The following is a 20444-nucleotide window of genomic DNA, read 5'->3' on the forward strand; positions in this document are numbered from 1 at the left end:
GTGTAACACAGTTATTGAGCAACTTAACACAAGAAAAATTCCAAGAGTGCACCAGGTGACCTCACTGAGGGATACATTGCAGAAATAAAAAAAGCACAGATTGGCAGGTTGATTGCAGGGAATGAGGCAACACACAAAGAGCCATGTCTTCTAAGCTCTGGCACATGCAGCTTTCATGCACATACAGTGAAAGCCATATCCAATGCGCTGTACAAAAATGCTTCAGCTTGCTTCAGGTGCATAGACAAAAAAAGGAAATGCGACATTCATTTTAAGCCCTTCTATTTTTTTGCAGTTCTATTTTCTTGCAGCAAAATATAATCAACAGTCATGATGAGGAAAATCTTTATGTCAAATGCCTATCATTTAGCCACAGCGAACGATGCCTATGGGTTCGACAACTAGCAATGCTTGCAACTAGGCTTGTCAGTAAATCACAAGCAACCATTGTACAGCCTCATGGTGCTCAGCATCAAAGCTAATCCAGAAGGAAGTTTATTTTAGCCCTGAGAATATGACATACCAACATAAATAAAATATCAACACACCTCATTACAACGAAGCTGTGTTATCGGAAACCTTGCTTCATTCAAGCTTAGGATAAAGTTGTGCAAACTGGCATACAGACTGCTGTCGTGTAATAAAGTGACTCCTAAGCTGACAGTGATATGACAAGCAATGAGTGGTGTATTAGCCGAGAAGCTGAAACACTGCCTGTCCTTATTCAAAAGTACCCGAAGCAAGCCAAAGGCAAGATATCATGAGGATTACAAAAAAATGTGTAGGATACATATAGTATAGCCAGCCTGGTAGAGGTGGTGCCTACCCTTTGGTGTCAATCATGGGCGTGTCTTCAGCGGCATCTTTCATCTTCTCATCAGGTGTGCTCAACAATTCCTTGCTAATTATTTCAAAAAAGAAAAGGGAAACAAGGAGGAGAGACAGAAAAAGTGGCATTGCCAAGAGAAAAAAAGGAAATCGAATGTCAGTTCCAAACAAATAACTGCCAGCCAACACACAGCTGCACACACATGCTCACCAAGCACAAGGTCAAAAAAAAAAAAGACTGCATGAGCACAAAGCATCTACCAGCAATACTACAGCCGCATGCTCTGCAAGGTCACTTCTTTTGTGTAATCACCAGAAAAAAAGCAAAGTTAAAGAACAACACCCCAACAGAAACATAAAAACAGCCACCGATGTTGAGCTTTTGCTTGTTAACAGGAATTCTACTTACCATTGAAATCTTTCTGACCATTCCTTTGTACAGGCGATTAAGGAGACAAGACCGAAACAACATTTATGTCGGTAGCTGCTGAATGCTTTGTTAATACTAGCACCAATAAAGAACAGTATGCACACTTGAAGAGTAATTGTCAAGTGCAAGCAGGCATATTGTAGTCGCGTGCTCTTGTTTGGCATAGCAATGACCACAAGCTATGCTAAGCAATAGATACAGGTGAACTACGTAGCTGAGGCCCACATGTAATGCAGTCACTTCACTGGCAGTTCAACAGTTGTCAAATAACTTAACGAAAGATTTGTGGCACAAACTGAGAAAGCGAGAGGATAGAATGAGAGACTGAACTACAGTTGATCCCGGATATATTGAATTATTGACTATACAGTAAAATCTCGTTAATTCGACCCCCGTTAATTCGGAATTTCGGTTAATTCGGACGCGGCGTCTGGTCCCGGCCAAAATGTGCATTGTTCTATGGCTGAGAACTCTCATTAATTCGGACAGATTCGACCGCGCTTCGGTTAATTCGAACTCCCGATAAAGTGTTCTAGAACACTATACAATATTCTAGAACACTATACTCCCGACCGAGGTCGGGTCGAGATGGGGAAGCAGCAGCGGATACCGCCACGGCCGCGGTTCGGATATAATTCGGATTCGCAGCCGAAATCGACGGCACATCTGGACAATTTCGAGATCGGATCATGGCCTCCGAGATTTAAAACGAGGTAACGAGATCGGATTATGGCCTCCGAGATTTAAAACGAGCTTTGCATCTCGGAGGCACATACACAATGAAAGGCAGTGCATCGCTACTGTCATCAGCAACAGGCAACATGGCGACGGTCCGTCCGCGTTATCAACGCTACAGTTACGGTCCCTAGAATATCGGACCGTACTAGCCACTGTATCAACGCGATCAGCCAGCCATGAGTGGTGGATGATAAGAATAGCATAGAATATGGCATAAGGCATCGTTCCGCGATAGCACCCCTGGTGTTCCGCAACGTGCGCGGTGAAGCGTTGTGCAGGCCTGGCGTTCCGGACTTTCCGCACTCCTTTCTACGTACGAGCCGTGCAACATTTTCAACACTGACAAGACAGCGCCTGACAAGACGATCGTGTTTAAGGGGGACCCGTGCGTCGGCGGGAAACGGAGAAAAGAGCGGGTGACGGTTCTTCTGGCTACGAGCATGACCGGCACAGAGTAGTTGCCGCTGCTGGTGATAGGAAAGGCTGCGAAGCCAAGATGTTTTAAGAACATTAAGCAGCTGCCTGTCGACTACCGCTTTAATAGAAAGGCTTGGATGACCTGGCTGCGTCAGCTAGACCGCCGCTTTGCGGCACAGTGTGCGCGGACCTTCAAGCAAAATTGTGATTTCCTTGCACGTTGCCTCCGCGAAGCAAACCGCGATCACCGACTTCTTTAAGAAATAAAAGTCTGGTGGTGGCGGAAACATTTTTCTAGTGTTTTGATCGTACTCGCGATAATTCGAACCCTCGGTTAATTCGGACATTCTCTCTGGTCCCTGGTCCCGTGAAGTCCGAATTAACGGGGTTTTACTGTAGCAAGCAGTTGGGAAATCCCCTAGGACATATTCCGCAAAAGCATGAGAGAACGGTTGCTTGGGTTAGTTGGTGATTTAGCATCAACCTATTTGCACGACGCAAAATGAACGAGGACGAAGACAGCAGCTGTGTTGTGTACTCTATCTGTCCTCGGTCATCTGCAAATACTATGTCGATGCTAAAAGTATGAGGCTGGCGCACACATACATTGAATTTCCACACAGCAAAACATCAGACATAATGAACGCTGTGCTGCGCCAAAGCCCTGAAAGTGCATTTTTTCTAACAAATATTGATCATTTTTCGGCTGCGTCCTAACAAGTACCGATCCCTCTTCTGCGCTCAGGTGGTGAAAAACTGGTGTCATTGCATTGAGTTGCTCTGGTTGGTTGCGCGATCTGTAGGTTGTAGCGCGTGGCCATAATGTTTTTTAAAGAAGCCGATTGCCAAGGCCACCAAAATGAGATGAATACGAAGTGACTCGGCAGCTTCATTGCAATGTTCGCATTTCTTTCCTTGTATATTCTTTGTTCATGCACGAAAAGCGTCACCTTCGAGATCCGGAGCCTAGTGACAAACTTTTGGTCAACAAATACAGATCTCTGAGACTATGCTTTTTGTTGCTTTCCTCGCAACAGCAGCAGCGGCCTGCTGCAAAGCCACAAGTGCCATTACCACCGTCAAGATGTCGACGGTGAGGACTTGTTTTTTTTGTTGTTTGTGCGCAGCCGGTGCAGCGTTGTCTCTTGCAATGCTGCGGACTGATATATCCTGAGTTGAACTAAATATTGACCCGCTCGTAGTGATAAAAACGACTGGTGCTTGGAATGACGCGAATCAAAGCACCATTGTGAACTGTTTCCTTGTGAGCTTTGGTGCCAGGTAACGACTTTGGGTGCTGATGCGTCTGGCCTTAGAATTCATCAAGGCAGATGCCATTGTGCGAGCACCTGTTTGCCGGAATGCTGTCTCCCTCCCTGTATCGACGCTTAGGCAGGGAACTCCGTGTCTTCCTGAAGGGGGCTCATGCTGAGCAAGCCGGGCATGTCGCCGTGGATGGATTCCCAGCAAAACGACGTTGGAATTCGGAGACCCCTTTTTGGCTCGGTGTTTTCAGCGTGAGATGGCACCTCTGAAGGGATTCTCACCAAACCCCAGCATTCTTTTACACGAGCGCAGACATGAAGGTCTGCACGTGCTGGAGTCTCCCTGCCTCCGAATTCTACACTTCTCCTTTCTTGTGTGGTGTTTGTCAGCGTGGGAAAAAGCCGCTGTTGATGCTCCCTTCGAACCAGGTGAGGCTTCCACATCAGCTCTTGCAAGTGTTCCCGGCAGCGGAAGCAGAGGTCATCGATCTTTGACCCCCACCCCTCCTTCGGACTCGACCTCCTCGCTGACATTCGAGTTGTCGGGGCGTGGTGCGTGAATTGTGTGGTGCACTGGTGTTCCCCAATTGGACTTCTTGGAGAGTGTATTGTGTGACTCACTGCCTCCTTTCTGGAGCCCGGACGGCAAGTCACAGGATTGGTGGGAGCTGCGTACACCGGTTTCAAGGCCCTCAGTGTTGGCAGACTGAGGGCTTTATAGGCCAAAGACTTTTTGTAAAAAGCTCTCTTGATATCTCTCTCACTTGTAATCATGTAAATAAACCTATGTTCTTTTCTGCAAAAATGCGCCTCCTCACTGGGAAACATCAGCTAAGCAGACGGACGCTGGGAGCCAGCTACCTTATGAGACCCGCCGAACCCCGCTCCTTAAGGGGTATTCACACGAGGGAGAAATTTGCGGGGGACACAGGGGGGTTGCAGATCGTGACCGCGACGTCACGGATTAGTGAGTGGGCATGACACTCCCGCGACTCCTCAGGACACAAGGACCTTTTCCCCAACAGCACAAACGATCCCCCGGTGGTGGGGGATATAGCGGAATTTCGGGCTCTTGTTTGGCCACATTTTTGTACTTGCTCCTGCAGAGAGTGGCAGTGGGTGTCCAGTCTGCAGCTGGTCATCAGCAGCTTGTGAAACGGATGGTACAAGCCACAAGAGTAGTCTGGTAACATAGGTCTCCCCCTTCGTTCACCTCATCCGTGTGAATGGGGGACGTTTCGGGGGAATTTTCCTCGTGAGCTGACGTCACTAGGCTCCACCTATATCCCCCGAGGATTTGGCCCCCGTGTGAATACCGCTTTACAGTGCGTCAAGACTGCTGACATCGGCGTATAGTGCCTCAATGAATTTTGCTACTTATTAGCATTTCCGGGCGTATCTTGGACGGAGGTACATCAAGCGACTTTGTCAATGCAGATGATGATGTAGCTGTTTCTGACTGCATCGTTGCCGAGATCACGGCTGACATTGCCGGTTCTGCGGAAGTGAACCCAAGCGGTACGCCGATAAACAACCTCTTACTGTGCTCCAGAGCTTGCATTGGCATTTAGCGTCATTCACCGCTGTTGTGGCGCAATGGAAGGTGCTGAATTTTCTTGAACTTCGGAAAAACAGCGCTAGGACGGGACATAGAAAGAAGCGACAAGACCACGCGCTGACTAACCACTTTTACAGTCGAACCCGGGTATATTGAACTCGCCAAAAAAGTTTATTAGTTCGATATATGGCATAATTCGATATAGGCCCGCTATAGAATTTGATGACACAAAGGCACATACCTATAAGAAAAGTACTCCCTACTCTGGAACAAAATAGTCCTGGATTTTCTTCTGTTTCAACGACTTCGCTGCCTGCGACAGCACACACGCCTCCACGTTGTCTAACGAGTCGGAGCAGCCTTCCATATTCACGCAATAGCGCCGGACCAACGCAAGTGCACTAATCACTTCGGAGGATGTAGGCAACGGGCCATCGTCAATTTCCTTATTGCTGTCGCTTTGGCTCGTGGTCGGCACGATGTCTTCAACGTAGTCCTCATCTTGTAGCTGGCCCATGATGGCGACATCATCGTCCGCACTGACGAACTCGTCGAATGTCGATCCGTACGTGGCGGCGACGTCAGACTTCTCACCGCGCTCGTCTCGATTTACGATTTCGAGTTTCGCGGCGAACGGCAAAGTCTGCCTCTTTGCAGAAGCCATGACGACAGCGCGCCAAGAAAGTTCACAGAGCGCTAACAGGCAACACCACCAGCACGGACCACGCTGAATGAGGACTCGAGGAAAAGAGGCAGCAGCAGGCACGCAAGCATAAAGGAAAAATGGCGCTCACTTGTACCGCCTCCGCGCCTCGGAGAAAGCACGACGGCCTCTGATTGGCTGTAAGCGTTGCAAGCAGGCCAGGATCATTTTTTGCAGGGGGGTGTTCGCCTGTGCACAGCCGGGTCTAAACCACTTTTTCTAGGGTGGCGCCGGCAGTTTTCCCCGCCACCGCGAGGGAAAGCCAACTTGCTGGGGCACTTTTGAGGCACATGGAGTTTGATATATCGGTTGTCGTTGCTATTTTCGTTCGATGTAACAGTAACTTTTGCTATATATTCTCAATGTAAATATACCGTGTTTAGAAATTGTTCGATATACGGGATAATTTGATATAAACGGGTTCGATATAGTCGGGCTCGACTGTAATTCGCCGTAGCGGAATATATACCCTCGGAAAAACAAGAGCAAAGTGATATGAAGAAAACAGTGATGCTACCGAGGACTTCTGATTTGGAGCAATTTTTGGAGCAGCAAAATTTTCATTTTGGAGCACTTTGGAGCAGCAAAATGTTTCATCTTGGAGCACTTTGGAGCAGCTAATTTTGCATCTTGGAGCATGGTGGAGCAGCTAATTTCACATCCTGGAGTACACTGGAGAAGCATGTTGCATTTATATTCAAGCACTTGGATAATTATTATAGGGCTCTTATGAAGAGCTAGAAATATTTCGATTCATTGCAAATCTCATGGAGAAAATCCACTCAGGAGCACTCCATATTTTACTCGATAATGCAAAAACAATGGCCCAATGCACTTAAGTGCTCTCGAATGACCTATTCACCGATTTCTTTTTTCAGAACTAGCAAATAAACAAACTACTGGATATTCAAAGCTGTACTTTATGAAATAACACTCTAAATACATCTACGTAATTATCAGCAGAACTGGTAGACAAACGCCACGAACGCGACATACAACAGTGCCTCAATGCTAAAGATTCACACAATCGCCAATGCATTTCCTTAAAGCAACTCAAAGGCAAAGGCATGTTTATTTTTCTCCTCGATCGATTGCATCGCTGGGCGCAACATGACAACACTTAGCTGGGCTCAGAAAGCCAACGGCGTCTTTCGACAGTCCCTTCCCTTTTTCTGGGGCCCTGTCTGTGCTGTAGCAAGAGCATCCTCGCAATGCTTCCAGACTATCGCTTGCGCCTGCGCTGTGTTGCCTGGAAGATGGAGAACTGCTTTAAAGGGACACTAAAGGCAAATATTAAGTCGACGTTGATTGCTGAAATAGCGGTCCAGAAACCTCGTAGTGCTACTTTTATGCCAAGGAAGTGCTTATTTTGAAATAAAATCACGTTTTAGTGGTCCGCATCGCGTTAGCGCACTTCAAATCACCCGCCTGAAATCCGACTTTCATACGGCACTGCTGCCGTGCCCAACGTTGTCCGCCTTTACTGCGCGGCCGCCGACACTAGTAGCAGCAGAGCGAAAGTAGCGGGACCTACAGCAGCAACAACGGCCGTCGAAGCCATCGAAGCTTGCAGCAGTCGCCGTTGACAACGAGACATTGGCTCGCGACGCTGAGCTCCAATTCAGCGACTTGAGCCCCGATGAACGCGGTATGCTGCTGATGTCGGCGTCGTTGCATGCGGCATTTTGTCGAACTTTCTGTCAGAGCGACTTTCACGAGCGCGCAAAACACACGCGGCAGTACGCGATCCCGAAACTACCACTGAGACGCGACCGCGTGAGCGAAGCAGGGCGCCGGGCGAAGCGCAGTTCGGCGAAAACGGAACCTTTGAACCACGCGCGCTGTTCCCCATGGCAACGCCACAGAGGTTCTTTTTTCCATGAATCAAACGGAAACGGACAAACAGGATTTTATTTCGTCTTTTGATGCACGGAAGGTTCTTTTTTTATGGCTGCTAGTTTGATTACTAGTGATTTATTGTAGGCAAACTCTCATAGGTCATCGGGATCACTTGGAAAATGTCCCACTCGTGGCGCTCATCATGTGATACATTTAGCTTAATTTCTCGGTAAGTCGGGCACTGCTGTTGATATATTGCCGTTTTAGAAGTTGTCATACATTGAGCTTTCACTGTGACATAAATTGTTATTTGCCTTTAGTGGCCCTTTAAGCCGAGCATCCGTGAAAGTGTCCGAAGGTGCATTCAATAGGGGACTACATGATATAACAAACTTCGTTTTCCTTTAACATCGAAGCTGTATACGGCTAGGACATTCCCTAGCACCCTCGAGAGAGAAGTGCTAAAAATAATGCATATTGAGCGTTAACAGCCCGGCCGTTAAAAACCTGGCTTTGCATACCAAACTGGCGTCCACCATGTCACATATGTGCCGGGCACTAAAAGCTTCGCTGGTCGTCCAGCTTACCGAGCGGAATGGCTCCTCATTTTTTGACAGTGAAGCTGTTTAAGCTACCAGCAACTTGTGCTCCGTCGTGCAAAACTCCACAGGTGGGTATGCGCGACCGGCATTGGGTCAAGCCCCACTGCCGAGTACAGCCGTACAGCAGGTACGAGCATTAAACGAAAACTACTCGGTGAAGTGGAGCACGTGAAACACGTGAAAAGAGAGAGACAGAAAGAAAGAGAGGGAAAAAAAGAAAGATAGCAATAGAAAGAAAGAGAAAAAATAGAGGTAAATAAAGAAAATAAAGACATAAAAAGATAAGAAGGCCGAAAAGGACAAAGAGAGAAGAAAACGAAAAAGAGATAGAAAAAACAAAGAGCAAGATTGAATGAAAGAAAGAAGCAGACAGAGAAAGAAAGAAGCAATAAATCGATAGAGAGGGAAAGGCAAGAGAAAGAAAGATAGAAAGAGTGCGAAAGAAAAAAATAGAAAGAAACCAATACAAAAAGAGATACAAGGAACAGAGAGAAAGAAATAGAAGAAATAAAGAAAAAATAAAAAGAAACAAGGATGACCACCCAGCTCAACTCTTGCTTCAGGCTTGGCACCACTAGTGCGAAGGTGCCATAATTAATTTTTATTTTTATTGCGAAAGCATTTATATGTACACTCTCGACGGGTTATTGGAGTCGCCGAGGCCGTCATTTTCAGTATAAAGTTCAAACTGATAACACCACCCCGCCCATGATAACATCTCTCCGCGCATCGTATGTTTTACATACGAGTTACAGCTGGCGATGAATGCGGCTGAAGCGGAGATGAAACGCGCCGACCGTCTCCGTCGCACGAAGGGCGCATGCGATAACATCACCCTGCGCGCGAGGCCTGCCGTCGAGTGCTCATCAAGCAGAGAGGAAACGACCCGCCCGTCTTTCGTAAGGAGCATGAAGTCCTGTGTTCTTCGTAAGGCTCCGTTTCTTTTAGCGCTTCACCATCATGAAGCATAAAGTGACGGGAGTGGAGGTGGGAGGGGTTGCTGCGTCGCTCAAAGGGCGCGGTCGCTGGCGCGCGTGCTATCTCGACAGGCATGAGGAGACTGGTCGTAAACTTGTTGTGCTCGCAACGCTTACTTCACGTATAGAGAACTGAAAGCACGACAACCACTTCGGCCTCCGAAGCGGCCGTATTCTCTTGAATCTGCGTTCTGTTGAGTTACGCGAGATCGGATTCAAAAGAGTTACCTGCTAGCCTTGCTATGTATAACAATGCAATTTGTTGCGATCGCATTCACTGCTTCGCATTTAAGGAAACTAATTTTTTTTAACCATCAGTTACTGACCCTGGAAAGCGAGGCGCGGACGTATAACATAGAGTAGCCGCTTCACAGTGGGCCTTCCGACGCCGTCAGCGACGGGCCCGCTACTGACAGCCCCCTGCGCAAATTGAAACAGACTTGCGGCTGCTTCGACCAGGAGGCATTCTTTTATTAATGAGATGACATTTGAGAAAAAGAACAAACAAAATATTCGAATTGGGTCCTAACACTCACGAGCTCAGAAGGACAGGGCCTTTCATTACTGCAAAAGCGATTACCAACCAGGATGTGCTGGTGGAAGAAAATTACGAAAAAGGTCCTCTGGATGAAGATTCATGAATAAAGTATATTTGATGAAAAGTGACAACGCGTTCCCACTGTTAACGTGCCCTTCCATGGACATGAAGCCCGGAAAATTCGACATTGCTCTAGTTCTCCCTAGTTTCATTCCGCGATGTCCAGAAACAGAAGTGACAGACATTCTAGCGGCACGCGTGTAGTTGTTATTACTTAGCATTGCTTCATTTATGTGCCATGCAACTCATGAAACGAGCTATCAGCAGCGTTTCTGGAACAGACGACGTCCGCCGATGAATCGCCGCCTCACTTTTATGCTACCAATTGTCCTAGGCATCACGAGCTTCTGCGGAGGATGCATTTTGCCATCGAGCCGACTTGCACAACGGAAGCTGCGTCGGCACCGATCATGGCGTCATGGATCGGGATGCACGCGCAAGCGCTGTTTACTCAGCGGACTAATTCTTGGTCCGTGGTTGTGACTTTGGCGGCCCTAAGATCAAGCTGCACGAGTTTTGACGCGCCTCTGGTGCGGTTGCCGGTAATAGACACCCCCAAACCCGAGACTCTGGCGCAGTTTGGCGCAATTTTCGTCGATTTTATCAGGATGGCGCAGTAAATTGAATTTGGCGCACTTTGGCGCAGTTGGCACAGGAGTGGAATCACTGAGAAAACCACTCCTAAGTGCACATGCGCAAAGATTTTTCAATGATCAAAATACTCATGCTCTTTCTTGAGCATGAATACAGAAGCCATGCTTACGGATGCGTCTCATAGTGCATGTGAATCACGTGGGCCTCAAAAATCTCTCTGATGCATTGATTCTTGCATCTTTTTAGAACTCTAGCTTGGTCAAAGCGGGGCACGTAACCACAATTTGCGCAACCACGTGATTCACACGCGAATGGTGCATCTGTAAGCATGGCTTCCGTAGACCTGCTCAAGAAAGAGCCTGCGCATCTTGATCATTGAATAATCTTTGCGCATGTGAAGTTAAGAGTGCTTTTCTTCATATAATTGTTGTCCTTGTTTTTCCGAAGGCGAAATAAAACTTGTTGTTAGTTAGTGTGTGGTCTTGTCGCTTCTTTCTATGTCTCGTCTTAAAGCTGTTTTTTCCAAGTTCAGTATGTACCAACAAGCCTGCATTAACACACTATATTTGAGTTTTCTTATTTGGAGAGCTTCAATGATTTTCAGGATGCCTTGATGAACTTGACGCCACACATGAAGCAAGACAAGTTTACAAACGATTGCTATTTGCAGCTCAAGTAGCAACTGCTAACTTTGCTCATAAGGGCACGGTTGCAAGCGCCGGTGCACGCGCTATCTTGACAGACATTAGGAGACTGCTCGTAAACTTGCTGTGCTCTCAAAGCTTACTTCAGATTTAGAGGACTGGCAGCACGAAAACCCCTTTGGTCCCTGGAGTGTCCGTATCCCCTTAAACAAGCGTTTCGTTGAGTTATGCGAGATCGGATCAAAAAGAGTTAGCGGCCAACCTTACTTCATATAACATTGTAATTTGTTGCTATCACATTCACTGCTTTGCCCTTGCAGTGAAACCGTGATTTTTTTTATTGGTTTTGTACTTGAATACTGCACCCCTATTCATCTCTCAGTATTAAGAACTCCTGCTAAATGGAAAAGATTTCCTTGGTCCATTCAGGTTCAGTTTAACACGTTCACTGCGTCGTGGGTCACCGGTGGGTCACGGCCTGTGCTCCACCTATGCAGCTACGAAGTTATGTGCATTTCTCTGCTTTGCGGATGCAATAACGTTATGACACTTGAATGCAGAGGTATGATTTTTGTTGCATGAGGATACACACGCCCTTCTGTGATGTTAAAGGCTGTGACCCACCGGTGACCCACGAGGCACTCAATAAAAATCTTTTTCTGCTGTGTGCTGCGTGACCCACCGGTGACCCACGCGTGACAGCTCTCAATCTTGTGCTGCCATCTGAAGTTCGAAATTGCAACTAATATTTAATATTGCATATTGCATTGGACGTGAGGTGGCGCGATTGTTTCCAAGGAGCCAAGTGTTTCCAAGGTGCCGAAAACTGAATTCATGTGTTTTCCTGTGGTAAGCACTTTGTATTTAAACATAGATTCACGCGAAGAAGGCGGAAAACAGCTTTGCATCTTTTAAATACACGCGCTGCAATGGTGGCAGCCTTGTTCATTGCATGGTACGCCTCAAGCACTTCCTGTTTTCTCCTTCCCATCACACACGTCTCCAAACAGTTGCGAGCAGCCACACGAAGCATAATGGAACGACAGATGTGAACCCACACCATTCTTAATCGATAGTGCACGCTCCCTCAGGTGCTCACTAACGCAGCAGCACAACTGGACTATGTACGATTTTCACAGCTCAAGGAAATTTCGTAAACAACACCCGCCATACAATGCAGAACAGGCCTGGTGTGCTTCTTCTTAGGTGCTGAGAAAACCAGTGGACCATCATGCTTGTTTGCAACATTCTTCTAATTGTGGGCAATGTAAGGCAGAACCAGTGGTCTCTTTTTTCTGCATGGCCTATGACTGCCTGCTGCATCCTTTCAACTTCTGGAGCAAAGATTCGGAAACACTGGTCAAGACTGCCAAAGGGAAGCTAATTGCAACCAGCCTTAAAATCTGTAACTGGAAACTGTTGTCCATAGTCCACTCGCACGACTTCGTTAGCACAGATCGAGGACATAGTGTCACGATAGATCTTTTCACAGTTTTTGAGCGAGCAGACTCATGATGCAGGAGGTTCTTAAGGGCATGGGGGCCGTACATCAAGCATGAATCTGTTGCACTTAAAAACTCCAAATGTTTGTCTTGTGGTAGCTCATGTGTGAACCTTAAGCCTTTGACATGCTTTACAAAGACTGATAAAATGTGGTTCACATTATCACAAGCAGTCGCAGAATTATAAGTGCTTAGAAATACAGTTGATCCCAGATATATCAAACTCGAAGAGGATCACGACATAGTTCAATATATGGATAATCCTAAATAACGATTAGCGTATTCAAAGATTACCCCTTTGATGGTCGAATTTCCTCGCAAGATGTGACCCATCAGGGCAGACTTTTTTCTTGCCGATTTAAATTCTCCAGACGAACTTATTTCAGAAAAAAAATTGTTGCAATTCTTTTCTGGTGACCATAAAGTGACAAAAAAATCGTTTGTGTTGCATACACATGGTGTATTCACGAGTAAGAGCAAGATAAATTCTAAAACAAGCTTAAAAAATGATGCACTGCAATAAACATGTTCACAGACGTTCAAAAATATGTGCAAATGTCATCAAATGGAAACACTGAGGGAGAAAAAGTCACCTCTGATCCAGTCAGCATGGTCTCGCCGCGCACGCTTTTGAGATGTCACTCGTTTATCAACATCCAAGTCTTAACTCGAAAGCAACTCCATGTCCGACAGGCTGACATCCAATGAATCAACTGATTTGCAGTGGAGCAACCAGTGTGCACTTCGACAGCGCAAGCGAACTGCGCAGGTGAGCGCACTGAAGAAAATTGTATTGTGGGGTGCACATCCGGAAAGCAAAAACAAGTGAGAAACCTATAGTAATCCTTTGTCTTATCGCCAACGAGACAGGAGTAGTTTCAGTGAGTCCCCAACGCAGCGGCAGCGTTTGTGTAAATCAGCGCCTGCACGAAACGGGTGTAATCACTTCCCGGGGAGCAATAAACGAGAGAGTAACAAGACGAAATCGATAGTTGGACGGAAACCCTTCTGGTCAGGAACAGACATGAAGACAATTAAAATAACACTCTGACCACGATTAAAAGCAAATAAAAGCACTGACGTTTCGGCCCCCGTACGGGAGCCTTGTTCACAAGTGAAAAATGACTGTGTGAGCGGTCCGGTTATGTGTGTTATAAAATGTGACGTAAGCAACGTGTGTAGGCGTGCGGAAAGTTTCCGTCATTTCGATTGAGTGTGTGCACCGTTGTCTGGACCGTGATAGATTCGAGATGAAGCCGAGATGACCAGTTCTTTTCTCTTTCTGTTATTCTTGCGTTATCCCAGTCTATTTTGTGTCCGGACGTTTCCGCGTGCTCGGCCAGCGCATTTGATGAGACCTTCTTCTTTTTTACGTCATACATATGCTGTTTCAGCCTTTGTGGAAAATTACCAGTCTCGCCGATGTAACTTCCACTACTGTCTGCGCACGGGATGCTGTAGACAACGCCAGGAAATTTTTCTTTTGGCAGCTTGTCTTTTACCCTCACAAGGGAATGCCTCAACTTGTTTGTTGGCACGTGTGCTACCTGCACATCGTAAGGGCGTAGAACATGCGCAAGGTGTTCGCTGATGCCAGGAATATATGGCATAGAAGCACGTTTTCTTAGGCGCGAGTTTCCAGAACGTGGCAACCGTGCCAACTGACGTTCCACAGAGTACACGAACGAGTCAGGGTAGCCACTTTGCGAAAGATCCCGATGCACATGCTCCATGTCAGCAGTGAAGTCCTCTGATTTTACGCAAACTCTCTTTGCGCGATTCATCAGCAAGGTGACCACGGACCTTTTGTGGGAAACCGGGTTCACGGAATTGAAATGCAAATAGCGATCCGTGTGGGTGCTTTTTCTGTAGACACTGAAGGACATGCCAGCTTTTATTTGCTTTTAATCGTGGTCAGAGTGTTGTTTTAATTGTCTTCAGAGTAACAAGACGTCCACCATTTAAGGGGGCAGCTGGGGATTGGAGCTGAAATTCTTTATTTTTGTAGTAGAACAATGAAATTTGGCATGCTTATTGGGAAGTGCACTGAACGACTATTTACAAATCTTCATTAAGATATCTCCAGTAGTTTTGACGTTATGAATTTTTACTCGCATCGTTGTACCAAACTTGCAGAAAGCCTGGTAGACAACAAAACATGGTAAAAGCCCAAAGTCGCCTTTATATTTTAGCCATAGGAATGGTTCATGCTGTGACATTCTCTAAATATTTTTATTACTCCGATTTTTTTTTTTTACACGGAACATTACATCCATGTTTGCCTAAAGCATTCGTTATTGTCACGTCAAATTAGCTAAATAGTAAAAAAACGAGAGAGTAATTCAAAAATATAGAAATGTCACAGCGTAGGAAATTGACTAGGGAATACAATGCAACAAACTTCATAAAAATCCCCCAAGCCATAGTCGTGCTACGCTTTCTGCGAGCGGGACAGTCGGGTCAAAACACACTTTTGAGAAAATGGGCACTAAAGTAGCACAGCCACTACATGTAAATCGAAACGCCCTGGGGCTGTAATATTTAGTGTCTTTGCTTGAAGGGGTCTTCTTATGTCCTTGATCTTTCATTTTTCTGCACTACGTGCTTTCTTTTATCTTTATTGGCTATTTTGTCAGCTCTTTGAAGGGTGAACATATTAGGTTTGATGCCCAGACTGGCATATTAAATGCGAAGCATTTTTTAGCGAACCTCTGGCACTTTGAGCATTTCTATCTATCTATCTATCTATCTATCTATCTATCTATCTATCTATCTATCTAGCCGCCTACGTCTGGGTGCTCTCATGATCGCCTCCTCAACTTGGTGTCGACCGAAATTGGCATGGGAGGGTAAGGGGATTTGCCGAATATGATTGCCGGGTCATGACATGAATAACGTGAAAACCTTGTTGCGTACGTCGTCAAACCCTTTCCACTAGACACGTGGGGCACATACCCATTTACCACAGGCCGCGGTGTACGGGTATGCGCCACAGGTTATTGATAGTTTATATCTACCCAGCAACGGCAAGAACAGACATTCTTAACTTAAATGCTAGAGCGTTAAGGAAAACCGACATCGGCAGCGTTCAAACGACGAATGGAAAGAATGAAAATTAGGGTCCCAGCAGGAATCGAATCCGAACATTCTGCGTGGCAATCACGTATTCTACCACAGAGCCACGCCAGGCTTATAAACTGGTTTGGAAAAACAGCCTATGCAGGTGTAATGTCGGTGCAACGTCAGTTGTGGTTATGTTGCTGGCTATCTAATATTGCAAGAAAGCAATAAACACTACATGACACTCCTACGATGTGTACTCCTATGATACAGGCGTCATATCATATTAACCGTCTCTGGTTCCAGTGTTCGCTCCGCTTTTACAGAAGTCCAATAAACATTACGTTTGTATTCATATGATTCAGCAAGCTATATTGAAGCATTGCTCGACCCCGGAGGAATGCCTTAACGAAAGTTAAACGTATGATATTGACATCATCGCACCGTAAAATGCACTTAGCCCACCAGAACGACGCAGTATCTTCATTTCTTACGAGGATGGGTGATGGCCTCACACTGACCAAGGATGATGCCAGATTGATTGGCAGTCGCTTTGTAGACTAGGCTACGTAGGCCACATACGCCCAAGTAGACTACAAATACGACAAGCACCATCCACTGATGTTGGTCTACGTAGCACTATCCAGGCCTACCAGCCTCGACGGCCTATACCACACCAACGCGAAGGGTGACTTCAGGTTCCAACATCTTGCCGGCTCTATCGACATACAGTTTGTCGACGAAATGAACGAGGCATCCACGATTTACAACAGCTGTACTATACCTCATACTTCACTACACATGGACCCCTCGTCACCGCGATCACGACCGGATCCAATAACACGTCATGACCAACTGCTGGTGCTCACTGACCATGGTGATGCTGACCTCATTCAAGAACTGTCAAGAACTTCCACACATGCACATGGGTTCGTGAAACGTGCGTGTGTTCTCCATCTTTAGGGGCAAGTATAAGCACTACATATCAACTTACAACTTCTGGTGCTAGTAATACCAACGTTGCCATTGGCAGCGTTACCCAACTGTAAACAACTAATTATATAACACATATGCAGCTCTTCAACATATATGTGTGGGTATAAAATTTATACAGATCTTTAGCGTCATTTTGTAACGTTTCGCTCAGTAAAAAAAATTAGGCCACAGTCACCTTCCAGCCGCATGCTTCGCATAACATGGATTCCCACTGTACGTGGGATCTGCCGAATTTTTTACAGGTCTGTGGCATGATAATTTAGGCGTGCTGCGGCAGTTATGGCCAAGACATTGGTGGTACAGGAATTTCTGAGTAGTACTTAATGAAGTGAGTTTGGCAGAAAAAAATTTGTCCACTCTTTAGACAAGTTCATTTGTCACCCCCGCCTTGATACGCTTCATCATTCACCCGGTTGTGGCAATGGTAGTTGGCGAGACTTTCATTATTTCAGTACATTCACAAAAGCTTGCTGCGATACCATGCACGGATTGAAGAGAGCCTAAATTACACCACCACTATGTGCTTATTTCCCCGCCAAGTGCTTGGCCGCGGGGTCCGGGAAGTCGGTGCCCGATATGCTGGGTGGCGGCATTCGGTGGCGATGCGCAATATGCCTAGTCGCAGCAACGAAATATTGGCGTGCAATATGCTTGGTCGCATTTTGGGGCGCATGAAATTTGTCGCGGTGGTTCGAGTTATTGCTGTGCGATGAGCTTGGCCGTGGGGTCCATGGCGCTGCCGATGCGTAAAATGCCGATCTGCGATTCCGAGCTGCCAGCGGGCGATATCATAAGTTGCTTGCAACAAAGCGCATTGCGGCTTGTTCACTTTCGCATGTCTGCTAGCACGATGTTCTTCCTCGCAAAGTTCGAATTCGTCGGTGCCGTCGGAGGGGAAGTGGAGAGGGGAAAGGAGAGGGAAAGGGGAGAGGGGTAGAGGACATGGGGAATGGTGAGGGGGAGTGGAGAGGAGGTATGTGGAGAGGGTATGCGCATGCGCAGTAAGCGTGGTCACGCCGCACACCACCACCACCACCACCGGACAGATACTGCCGTTTACTGCTGGCTGCCGGGAGATACGCCGGACAACGGAGACGTGACAAGGTTAGACTAAGAGGAGCTACGCCCCTAATACGCCCCTAAAACAGGCTATATTCTAAATGAAAAAAAAAAAATCACAGCATATCCACGGAGTGAATGATGATGAGTGGGCGAAGCTGCGGAGGTTCATTGGTAAACCGCGAATCTTCCGCGAATTCTGCCCAGTACATCATCACCGACGTGAGATCGGGCGCGTTTATACACAAGGTTCGATGAGCGTTATGACGACTTGCAGCTCACTTTAATTTTACATGTACGCTGTGAATTTTCATTGTTTAATCACGCACAGGAGAAATCGCACACACGCACTACCTTGGAGGTCAAAATCCAGTGCCTGTATATACGGGGTGGTCAGTGAACGGTTGTGCAGCGCGAGCGGTCGGTTTTTTCAATCAAGACGCTGCCTCGCGACGCTGCCTGCGTCGGCGCCGCTGCGCCGCGAGGCAAGATAGGGGGGGGGGGGACCGTAGGAGAGGAGAAAGAGGGGGAAGCGTAGGAGAGGAGAGGGCGATACATATCACGTACTGTCGCAGTGCATTGTCTTTAGGGAGGCTTCATGTGTGCACGCCCCCTCCGTTCTTAAGACTGGTTATGGGAGAGGGGGAGGGCGAGTGGAGAGGGAAAGGGGAGAGGGGCAGAGGACATGGGGAATGGTGAGGGGGAGTGGAGAGGAGGTGTGTGGAGAGGGTATGCGCATGCGCAGTAAGGGTGGTCACGCCGCACACCACCACCACCACCACCGGACAGATACTGCCATTTACTGCCGGCTGCCGGGAGATACGCCGGACAACGGAGACGTGACAAGGTTAGACTAAGAGGAGCTACGCCCCTAAAAAAGCGCAAGAATGGAGCTTCTGATGCTATGAGGCTGTTGAATGATGTATGCTGCAGCAGTACTCATGAAGGTTACATCCATGGTGGCTACTAATCACAGTGATGCTACCGAGGACTTCTGATTTGGAGCAATTTTTGGAGCAGCAAAATTTCCGTTTTGGAGCACTTTGGAGCAGCAAAATTTTCATCTTGGAGCACTTTGGAGCAGATATTTTTGCATCTGGGAGCACTCTGGAGCAGCGAATTTCACATCCTGGAGTGCACTACAGAAGCATATTGCAATAACATTCAAGCACCGGAATATTACTATGGGGCTCTTGTGAAGGCTAGAAATATTTCGATTCATTGCAAATCTCATGGAAAAAGTCATCTCAGGAGAACTCCATACTCTTCCTAAATACTTCACTCGCTAATGAAAAAATAAGGGCTCATGCAGTTGAGTGTTCTGAATTAACCTCTTCGGCGATTATTTTCGACACTAGCAAATAAACAAAATATCGGATCAAGATAATTGCACTTTACGAAATAACACTCTAAATACATCTATGTGGTTATCAGCAGACATTGTAGACAAACGCCGTGATGTACAGCAGTGCCTCAATGCCAAAGAGCCACACTGTCCCTAATGCATTCCCCTAAGAAAACTCCAAGGCGAAAGCCAGGTTCCTTTTCTTCTCGATCAACGGGTTGATCCTCCCCCTCCTTCTCTGCAAGCTATCCGCACCTCACCTGGTTTTGTGCTAGCTCCATGGTTGGCGCACCGATTACGGAAGCAGTGTAAAGCGACAATGTCGTGATGGCGTCATCACGTGACATCACGATATATGACGCCATGATGACGTCACAAGTTTTGACGATCTATGACGTGATGATGACGCCATCACATGATTATTTTTTGCATCAATCGATTGACGCCGCCGACGGTCAATTTTCGTGTTTGACAAAGCATCTGATGCTTTCGCATTAATATTGCGTATTGAACGTTAACAACCTGGCCTTACATACCAAACTGTCCTCCACCATGTCACCTCCTTGCCATGCGCGAAACAGCTTCGCTTATCATCCACTTCACAGAGTGAAATGGCTCCTCAACTTTTTTTAAATGTTTATTGTGATAACAATTATATGGACGCTCTCCGCAGATTTTTGCCGTCGCCATTGCCGTAATTTTCTGTATAAAGACCAAATTAATAACATGACTACACGCATTATAGCCGCGGGTAAAAGCTCGCGACCGCTGGTGACGAACGCGGCTGAAGCGGAGATTAAGCTAGCCGGCCGTCTGTCTCAGTCGCACGGACAGCGCATGAGATAACATCTTCCCGCGTGCGGGCCTGCCGTCGATTGATTGCTCATCAAACAGAGGAAACGCCCCGCCCGTCTTTCGTAAGGAGCATGAAAGGACGCCAGAGGAGCGGTGGGGGGGGGGGACCGCATCGTTCGAAGGGCGCAGTCGCTTGCGCGCGCGAAACTTGCTGTGCTCTCAACGCTTACTTCGTGTTTAGAGAACTCAGAGCAAGAAAACGCTTCGGTTCCTGGAGCGGCCATATTCCCTTAAACCAGCGTTTTGTTCAGTTACGCGAGATCGAATCCAAAAGAGTTAGCTGCTAGTCCTACTTCGTTTAACAATACAATTTGTTGGTATCGCATTCATTGCTTCGCCCTTAAGCGAAACTGTGTTTTTTACCCGTCAGCTATTGAACCCCGAAAGCGAGGGGCGGCCGTGTAACATGGGGTAGCCGCTTCACTGTGGGCCGT

The 20444-nt window shown here is 46.9% G+C and overlaps 1 protein-coding gene across 3 annotated transcripts in view; it reads right to left on the bottom strand.

Moving 5' to 3' along the window:
* Positions 1-20444, bottom strand: part of LOC119394558 (fasciclin-2) — a 365260-nt gene that overhangs the window by 47297 nt on the left and 297519 nt on the right. For 2 of the 3 annotated variants that reach the window (XR_007416144.1, XM_037661881.2), the window contains one exon: positions 827-901. The exons of the other annotated variant lie outside the window; for it this stretch is intronic. Coding sequence is in view for 1 of the 2 variants with exons in the window: in XM_037661881.2 (XP_037517809.1) it covers positions 827-901 (75 nt within the window). In the remaining variant the exon portion in view is untranslated. The remainder of the gene's footprint in view (positions 1-826; positions 902-20444) is intronic. 3 annotated transcript variants of the gene reach the window in all.

This window comes from Rhipicephalus sanguineus, chromosome 5, assembly GCF_013339695.2.
Source record: "Rhipicephalus sanguineus isolate Rsan-2018 chromosome 5, BIME_Rsan_1.4, whole genome shotgun sequence".
NCBI lineage: Eukaryota > Metazoa > Arthropoda > Arachnida > Ixodida > Ixodidae > Rhipicephalus > Rhipicephalus sanguineus.